The 10,431-nt window shown below is 32.1% G+C and overlaps 2 protein-coding genes across 2 annotated transcripts in view; both read left to right on the plus strand.

The window, feature by feature from the left end:
- Positions 1 to 3,793, plus strand: part of LOC126780366 (FH1/FH2 domain-containing protein 3) — a 28,659-nt gene extending 24,866 nt beyond the window's left edge. Inside the window, exons 17-19 of the mRNA XM_050504813.1 lie at positions 733 to 848; positions 2,120 to 2,174; positions 2,507 to 3,793. Coding sequence (XP_050360770.1) covers positions 733 to 848; positions 2,120 to 2,145 — 142 coding nt within the window. The 3' untranslated portion in view covers positions 2,146 to 2,174; positions 2,507 to 3,793. The remainder of the gene's footprint in view (positions 1 to 732; positions 849 to 2,119; positions 2,175 to 2,506) is intronic.
- Positions 3,794 to 8,672: 4,879 nt separating this feature from the next.
- Positions 8,673 to 10,074, plus strand: LOC126780365 (uncharacterized). The gene is made up of 3 exons (XM_050504812.1): positions 8,673 to 8,772; positions 9,056 to 9,223; positions 9,333 to 10,074. Exon 3 carries the CDS (start codon positions 9,567 to 9,569, stop codon positions 9,741 to 9,743), a length of 177 nt encoding a protein of 58 aa, XP_050360769.1. The 5' UTR covers positions 8,673 to 8,772; positions 9,056 to 9,223; positions 9,333 to 9,566; the 3' UTR covers positions 9,744 to 10,074.
- The last annotated feature ends 357 nt before the right edge of the window (positions 10,075 to 10,431 follow it).

The raw sequence follows: 10,431 nt of genomic DNA on the forward strand, positions 1-10,431 counted from the left end.
ATAAAATATTTTATAACATCTTAAAATATCATTTCTTCTTATGACTTAGGATAATATATTGAAGCCTAAGATCTGACTTGGCTAGTTCTCATATGCGTATATATAAGTTCTCATAGGTAGTATTCCACTCGTTATATTTTCACAAGAATTAAAATCCACATAAAAACCGGTTGTCATCAATTTTGATTACTGATTCTGACATTACAGGCAGGCAGCATACAAGCAAGCATTCCTTATACAATCCATTAATTGAAAAATTATAATAAAATGATAAAAATTTACTAGTTTCTGATTTATTCCTTTGTATTCACCTATCTATCTATCTGGATGCCAAATTTGAACTTTCTAGTTCATATGGAACTGGGTTAGAGTTTTGATCAGTCAGTGATAAAAATGACGATTTTTGGACGTTAATATCTAAATAACCGTTCTAGGTGTGTTTATCAAATTTAAAACACATATGTATCTCGCGAGTCTCAATATATAAGCCAAATTTGACATATTTATGTAAAATAGTTTTTGGGTTATGAGAGAGTCAAAAATGGCTCCAAATGTTTCGTGTAATAAATATTACACATGGTGCTGCTCGCCAATTGTTAGCTTGAACTTGGCTTGACACGCTACCGCGTGTCTAGATGTTGACATATTTGGTCAAACATTACTAAATCATAACAATAATATATTGTCATTACAATACATTCCTAAATGAAGTAAAACCTTGTAACCCTTCAGCGGAGGGACAGGGCCGGAGGACGAGATAATTCAGACCCTCGTGCGCTCCACCACTCCCAACCGACGCCCGCTGGTGCGAGAACGGCGCCGGAACCGACTCGCGGACAGGAAGAGCTGTGAGTACCATCTCACCATCACTATACCACTACATCACCCTCCATATGCCTGACCGGCTTCCTATACGAACAACAAACTGACACCACTCTACCAAGTAACCACACTACCTTGACGTACGTCAAATGTACGATCCATCTTTCCACCACCACACTAAAAGTAGTAGGTACCACTCGGGGAGCGTCAGTATCCACACATCGATTTATAATTTAATATTTTTAGTAATGTTACAATTGGTAAAATACTCATAATTGCTCGCGCATGCAAATGTTCTTCGCTCAGCGAAATAATTAAACTATTAAAAATATAAGTTTAACTAAATAAATTAATTTTTTAAATCTTATCAGTAGTACAATAATGTATTAGAATAGTGAAGTCATTCAGGAACGAATTTGAAATTTTGTTTATGGTATAGAATTAGTCCGAGTGTTGTACTCTATATATAGGTTATCGATAACTTTTACAATCTTTTTGAACACGTAGGTTGCGTAGATCAAACTACAGCTTTATTTTAAAGAAGTTATTAGGTAAGGTATCTAGTATGGCTACTAATTCTTGGTTTTTGTACATGAATTATATAAAAGCTTGTCCTTTAAAACTATTCTCAATAGTTACATTGTGTAACTGTTTCAATACCTAATTATTTAATACGTTATTTGACGAAAATTATAAATAATTATATTTATATATCGTACTTAATTTCCTACAAAATATTTATGAATAGCATGTAACATATATTATATATTTTTTAATATTGTTAAGAGTAAACATGTTTGTTACTATTTGTCACTAGATGGCGTTGATTCATTATTTGAAATTCCCGAATCACGCTGTTGTTAGTTTTTTTGTAACAGTACGTATACGTAATGTCAATGTTACAAAATTGATCAAATTTATTAAAGTAATGTGAACAGTGAAATATAGTTCTTATTTCATTCATCATTTGGTCCCTCCGAGTACTTCGCTAGTAAACAAATATTAAAAATATAATCCGAAGTTTGAAGTACTCAATGAAATAAGAGGCTCGATCCGAAAATATAATTTCTAGCTTTACATTGTCATCATAATGTATACCAATAATATTATTATCATAACATTACTGGTATCTTTGTTGTTGCGTGCTGAGAAAAACCAGACATGATAATAGACTTACTCGTTGAACACAATATTATACCCAAATTATATTATATTTTAAAACGTGTATGAGTGCTAAGCGATATGCATTGTTCCTTATCGTAATGATCGTTAATGATCGTTAATGATCGGTTTCCAGTAAACAGGACTCTAGACGGACACTAGTCGCGGTCCGGCAAGCGGAGCAGCGCGGGGTGAGTTGTGTGTATATTGTTCACTTATGAAACAGTTTATTAATGCCTCGTCCCACGTTGGCAACATTACATACACCCTTACGTTTTGTTTAATTCAATTCGAACACATTTTTTGAAAAAAGTATTTAATGAGATATATGATTATATTTAATTCGTAATTAAGAGAGGGGGAAATTAAATAACGTCAGCACACGAGTCGTGGCGTCCTTGGTGCTCACAGCACCAACATTGGCGCCAATACTGGCACTGGTGTCATTTCATTCGTATCGTCCCCCTTGTCGCGAAACATTTGCTATAAAACAATGAAATTAATTGAGTTATTTCATTCGCAGGTCGCCGCGGGAATTCAACAAAGATAGTCACACTTACGCCTAATTTTTATTGAATAAGTTTTTTTTTTTATTGTAACTCGAATCTCACCCTAAACACAACGTACGATTATGTTAATTATATTTAATTATTACTAAATCTTATTGTATTCAGATGTATAGTACCCTCAGCCAGATAACTCCATACACACTCCTAAAATGCGTCTCATTTTTCTAAATATACTTAATACTGTCTAGAGACTTCTGATCTATAGACTGTAGGAGTCCCTTTATGTACATTGTTATTATATATTTCATTATTTATTTATTCCTTTCAAGGATATTCCTATAGCAATTGCTGATTTTTCAATGAATTTTGACAAAAATTATTTGATTAAACATTACATTAAAAAACTAGTATTTTTATTAATTTCAGAACTTTAAATCTTAAACTTAATATTATTTTAAACATAATTAAACAATAATCAGATCAATTTACCTTTACCGATACATTTTTCACCTTCCCCCAATGAGACCCCGTGTACCCCTAGGGGTACGCGTATCACAGGTTGGGAATAGCTGTTCTAAATTCTTTCCTTTCAATACATAACGAGCGAATTTTCAACAACCTGATTACTTTGTACATAAATATTAAATAATTATAACTAAATTAACTTAGTGGCTCTTGTAAATAAATCCACATAATCAAATCAAAAGCATTCAGATGATTTTTAAAATGATAGCCCCGGTCTCTGTCCACCGCCACAGTCCTGGTAACTTCGAACCCCCATCCAGGTGTACCTCACAAGTCCCTATGTCGTTGCACTTATTTTCATAACGAGCAGAATATATAATTGCAAAATAAATGTTCTTAAAATTAAGTAAGACTTCACTGGCATGTGTAGTACTAGTTTAGTTATTCGATACGCAGGTTGCAGCATTTAAATATTGGAGTCTCTCGAGGTTGCCATTGAAATACCATACGCATGTTTCGACTATAGAAATGAGAACTTGATACAAAATGTTAACTTCGTAGTGTGGAGCAAGGTCGTTAAATTTATTTTAAAAATTACTCCGACCCATTCTCATGCTTCATGTTCTTCGTTCGAACTTCAGCCACTAGCTATTAGGTACTATTTATTATGCTCTTAAGGTAATTCTGACATTATATGTTTTTCGTTATGGGTTAAGCAAATGCAATAAATTTAAGACTTTCAACTGCGTTAAGACAGCCTGTATGTTGTGTTTTAATTATTCCTCTATGTATTTATTGTAAATGTAAATATATGTGTAAATAAATAACAATGAATTAATAAATGTGCTTTTACTTATTATTATCTACACCTTCATAACCCATAACAACATCTTCAAACATCGTTAAATTCCAAGTGATTATTATACAAAGTTTCTTGTTTTCCAGGATATTCTTATAACAGTTGCTTTAAATAAATAATCGGATCAATTTTGTCGAAATTAATTGCAAAAACCTATGACTAGAAAATAATAAGAATCCCTACAAATTATTGCAGAATAAAACTTACTGAAGTTAAGAAAAAAAAGTAAAAGTAGATACGAAATGAAGTATACAATTGTAACCATGGGTGTATTAAAACCTGAACATGCGTACACTAGCCGCTTAGACAGGCGGTATACAAACGATTGTACCGTATTTTACCAACCCAACGCCCATAGTCTATCACCAGATTACGTTCTCTCACTCTAGCTGAGGTAAGTCTAAAATTAACATTTTATTTGAACATTGGAATAATTAAATTTAAGCTTTAATATAAACAACCGTTACGCATTTCACGCAAATAAATGCTTTAAATAGTTAGTCGTAGATTATTATACACTTATAACAAAAATGTAACTGATCGCCGTCTGGAGCAGTAAAACTGTAATCCCAATAGAACAAAGACATAAATTATGATGATTGAAAGTTCATAGGAACAAAGCTAAAAAATGGACAGTTTCGAAGGTTTAGATATTTCCTATATAATGTAAGTTGAGATCCGATCTATTTAGATCGGATCTCAACTAATGATCAATCATATTAAATAGGGTTCAGCTTATGCTGGACTAACGAGGGTAAAACGCGCCCACGCGTATAGTATGTACGCACAGCGCACGGAGCTCCCTAGATTATATTATACATGTCTTCCGATTTACGTTGCTGTAGCTCAGATGCCCCGTCATCCACGTCGTTGTTAATCGTGTAAATGACCAAGTGCACGATTTTTATTTATTCCACAATATTCAAGTTAAACAAAACCGTTTAACTCTCTGAAAACTTTATTTATCTATACTAATATTATATAACAGCTGAAGAGTTTATTTTGTTGAATGCGCAAATCTCAAATATAATCGAATTGAAAAAAGATTTTAGTGTTGGATATCCCATTTATAGAGAAAAGCTATTGGCTTATATTTATAACATTACGCTACAACCACTACTGTTGCAAAAATAGGGGAATATTTATTCTTTTTGTGGGCTTCCGTTGCGTGCGGTGCGTAAACGGAATTTTTTCTAAAATAATGCATGTAGTTTTTATAAAAATGGCATTAATTCTTATGAAAGATCTAGATAAGATCATACAATTTTTAGTACTTTTTATAGTTTTGACATATTTCAAAAAGTAGCTGAGTAGTTTGTTCGAAAATACTCATACTTAAGTATTTGTTATCGTTTTGTAAATGAGTTTGTAAGTTTATAGGTTGGTATATTACCAAAATGTAAGAGCTCTCCGAACGAAAACTACTATGTTTTATAATAATATTAGAACAATAACTAGCGATATTGTCATCCTTACAGAAACCTTCCTCAATAGCTCTGTCAATGACGCTGAACTTTTTCCACCTGAATACTGTGTCCTACGGAAAGACCGGCCCGGCGACGTCGGGTGGGGCGGGGTTCTATTGGCAGCTAAAAATTGTTATAATATAAAAAGAATTACAAATGTAGATAACTTAACTGATGATAAAGAATTATTGTTTGCTATTATTACCTGGAAACATATTAAGTTAATGATATGTGTAGTATATTTACCACCCAGTTACAGCAGTAAGCAATATCTTGATGTTTTAACATGTATAGAAAATGCTATAAATATGTATACTGAATATCCATTTATGATAGTTGGTGATTTCAATGTAAATTCGTGCAATAATAGTGTTAGATCTCAATTTAATAATTTTATGGAATATAGTAAGTTACAACAATGTAATAATATTAGCAATAAATATGGATGTATCTTAGATTTAGTACTAACTACTCTAGATCATAATAATATTAAAATATCATCCGATACGGAACATCTAGTTCCCATGGATGCATACCACCCGCCCCTAGAGATATTGCGACACCAGGAGAATATTTAATCACGGAGTGGAACTTTCGGCAAGCAGATCTCCATAGCTTGTACGTTGATATTGCTAATATTGACTGGACCGACTTACTTGAAAAACATCATTTAAATTTAGACTTAGCCGTAGATATGCTATATAATAAACTTAATAGTGTTATTAGTACACACGTTCCTTCAAGAACAATAGTCAAAAGTAATAAATATAATTACCCAAAATGGTATACCAAAGAAATAATATATTATATAAAATTAAAATATTTTAATCTAAAAAAGTTTAAGTGTTATGATTTGGAGTTTAATAGGGAACTTTTTAAATACTATAGAACTAAAGTCAAGGATCTTATAAATATAGAATTTAAAAATTATATATCTAGGGTTGAAAACAATATATATATATATATATAGAACCATCAAGTTTTTGGCAATTTGTAAAAGAAAAACGTAAAACTAGGCAGCAGATAAAAACATATACTTATAAGAATAAAGCTGTAGAAGGGCAGAAAGCTATTGATTCATTTGCTAAATATTTCAGTTCTGTGTTTCATGATTCTTCTCCTCTGTTACACGTAAAGATAGCCGAGACAGAGGCTAATCGCTTTGGTTGCCAATCTACGGTAACCATCGAAAAAGTGACAGTTGCTGAACTCAGATTTGCAATACGGCGACTAAAGGCTTCAACTGCTTTTGGTCCTGACAACATACCTCCCTTTCTAGTAAAAGATTGCTTGTCAGCTTTGGAAGTGCCGTTACTTCATATATATAATCTTTCAATTAAACAATGTTTATACCCTAGCAAGTGGAAAGTGTCCCGAGTAACACCTATTCCAAAATCGGGCTCGTCCACGGATACAACAAATTATAGACCAATCGCTGTTCTTTGTGTATTTGGAAAGATATTTGAATCGATTCTAATAACATCATTTATATACAAATAAAGGGGCAATTGAGTGATTGCCAGCATGGGTTTCGTCCTGGACGCTCCACATTGACTAATCATACAGAATTTGTAGATTATATAAGTACTAAAGTTAAGTCTGGTTGTCAAGTAGATGCCGCCTACTTTGATTTCAAAAAAGCCTTCGATCTTGTAGATAATGATGTACTTTTAAACAAATTTGCTTTATTAGGATTTTCAACTTCGCTCTTAGAATTGATGGCTCACTATTTAAAAAATCGAAGACAGTTTGTTAAGCTAGACGGGTATAAATCGGAAGAGTATTATACACGATCAGGGGTTAGTCAAGGTAGTACCTTGGGTCCTATGCAATTTTTGATGATGATAAATGATTTACCTAGTGTTATCTCTAATGCCAAATGCCTTATGTTTGCTGATGATTTGAAACTGTACCTATCTGTAACCGAGACTAAAGACTGTGTAGCGCTACAACGTGATATCGATGCCGTAGTTGACTGGACTATAAGAAACAAATTATCATTTAATAATTCAAAATGTAAAACTATCACTTTTTCTCGATCTCGTAAACTTATTAAAAATATATATAATCTGTCTGACACACCAATGGAACATGTACCCAAAATCAGGGATTTAGGTGTTATAATGGATAGAAAACTAAATTTTCATGACCATATACTTAAAACATGCAAAGATGCTAATAAATGCCTTGGTTTCATTATTAGAATATCATCGCAATTTAAGAATACCCAAGTAATAGAACAATTGTATAATGCCTATGTCCGTAGTAAATTAGAATATAATGCAATAGTTCGGAGTCCGCTTGAGGCAATGTATAGTATAATGTTAGAAAAAATTCAACGAAAATTCTGTAGATATTTATTTAAACGTAAATATGGATATTACCCTTTTCTCTATCCTTCAATGTTTGTGTCAGGTATGGTTGGTCTAGATTCACTTCAGCTTAGACGGGAAGCCGCACTTATAAAATTTTACTATTTAATTCTAGTGCATAGGGTGGATAGCACTGCTGTACGCGAATCAATATATTTATATGTTCCCGACAAATATATGCGTGGTGTTGGAAGACGGCAACATAGATTGTTTTGCTATCCACCTATGTGGCATTCTCCCCAAGCTAGCAACAGCCCCACTGCTAGGGCTGTTAAACTTTTAAATGACTTCGTACGTTGTCGAGATGTAGACATATTTTATGATCCCTTTTATACTATGTTCAAACAAATTTATATATTTCAGAATTTTAAAAATTAATTTTGTGGTTCCTAAATAGATTTAAGCTTATTTTGTTTACAAATTTTAATTCTATTTTTGTTTTACTAAATTTTATTTTATTTATCCTTGTAGTATGTTATGTTAAATTAGTATGAATAATTAAAAAATGTTTAGTAATTAGTGTAGATATAAGCGACTTGGTGTAAATACTGTAATGCTTATATTTTCAAATAAAGATTATTATTATTATAACGACATAACGGTAGGACGTTTGGCCACCGCATGTATTTTTTTCTCATTGTTTTTTAAAATTTATGGATACTTAGTCGGTTAGTTGATACTAAGTACTTATTTTTTTAAATACACAGATTTACCTTTCAGTTTTAAAAGCACACAATTTCCTGTGAAGGTATCTTTGCCAACCAAATAAAAAAAAACAACTTTGCATAATTAAATAAAAAATTATTATTTTTTTATAATTTTCAAGGAAAGTACTTAAATTATTTATTAATAGACAACATTAAATCAGCTTAATGGATCTTTGTTCGATGCTCTTTAATTAGTTAATTGCATGATAATTACAAGTAATAATTAAGGTTACCTTTATTATCTGTTTCAAATTAAAAAATTAAACCATAGCTTAGTAAGTCCATAGAGTAATGCCGCTTCAAGCATTTGGCAACCTGCGTCGCTTGTCAACTTACATTTTACAGTTGTAAAGCTGCAACCGACTTCTTACATGAAACAGTGCAAGATAAGTTTTAAGTTATAAAAAGAAGGTAACATCTCATCGCCTTTTTGCGACCTATTCTTTTCATTTAATTGAGAAGTTTGCGTCTAATTTATTAATTCAGTTTTTTCAAATTTCTCAAGCGTCTTGTTTACCACGCCCTAAATGTAAAAGTGTCTGTTGTTATTGCTATTTTTCATAATAAATTCGCTGTAATCAGTCTATACATGGCAATATTGGGTGTTTTGAAGCGAAGTACCTGAAGCTTATTTTTTCTTCGGCAGGTTCTAATACGAAAATGTCGGCATATGAATCTCACGCTTACTTTACAGGAAATGGAACATACAAAGCTATAAATCCAATTCTTTCTAAAGTGGGTGACTTCACGCCGTTTTATATCGCTATAGCGATCTGCTCTGTTATATTTGGAGCCCTGCTCATCCTGAACGTCGTTTGCTGCTGCTCCAGATACTCAGACTATTGGCTAGACAGACACACGGGTGATTAATGTTTTTATTGTTGCCTGACATCGTAAATACTTTTAGTGTTTTAACATATTTTTTAAACTATCATTTTAATCCTAAGTAAGGTATTTCATATATTTTACAGGAAACCGCTGGATTGTTTCTATTTGGTCCGCAACGCCGCACAAACAGCCACCACTGGACTTTACTGAATTAGAAAGCCAATACAAACAGGTTCAGTACGTGCATCCTTTCCACAGTGAGGACTACCACGAAGTCCACAGGCACGGTTCCGAAGTAGCAGCCTCCATTTCACGGCAACCACTCACAACCTCTCAAGAATACCTTGAACTGCACAAAAGGGAAAGTGATATATAAAATGGCTTTTCTCATGATGTATCCCGCTATTGCTATACTTTCAATGTTTGTACTGATGGTCATTATCTTGATACTGAGGTTTGGAGCTCGTTGGTGTAAGCTCCGACACAGTACATTTGCAGACCAAGAATATTGGAATGAAGACGAAGCATATGAACAGAAAGTTTCATATGCTTAATCTTTAAATTTTATTTTGCAACCCCTCCGTCCAGTTTTGTCTGAATTTTACATGTTTGTAGGCTTTATTTTTACTAGTTTATAAGAAATCTATAGATTATTACTAGTGTCTAAGATTTAAATAATATTAATTGTTACATTAAAGTAGTGTTATTAGCACAAACTTACAACAATGATATGGGCCAATGAAATGAACACCATAGTTAAAAATATGCACTCACAAAATAAATTGATTCTTTTTATTGCATCTAACGCAGGTCTTATGAAATAGTGAAGTTATGTATTTTATATTATGTACCTATTGGTATTAATAAACTTTCTATATTTCTTAATTGCCTGTTATTTCTCACAATAACATATACAATTTCAAATTGACACAATTTGCATAGATTATTATATAACTTGAGATTATAATATTGTTCAAATTAATAGTTCAAAAGTATACTAATAATCGGTCTCGAGAGACTTCTCGAATTTCATACATATTATTTTTCAATTGGTTTTATGATAACATGGATTTTTGTTAATACTCTAAGCCTGTAAGCTTGTCACAGTTGTCTTGATAAAATGGAAAATTTTCAATAAAACTTAATAATATTAATAATAATCATTTTGTTATAAAAAATATGTCAAATATAATAAGTAGGTAGTCCTACTGAATATTTTTAAAACAACACGAAGTAAGATAT

The sequence above is a fragment of the Nymphalis io genome, chromosome Z (assembly GCF_905147045.1).
Source record: "Nymphalis io chromosome Z, ilAglIoxx1.1, whole genome shotgun sequence".
NCBI lineage: Eukaryota > Metazoa > Arthropoda > Insecta > Lepidoptera > Nymphalidae > Nymphalis > Nymphalis io.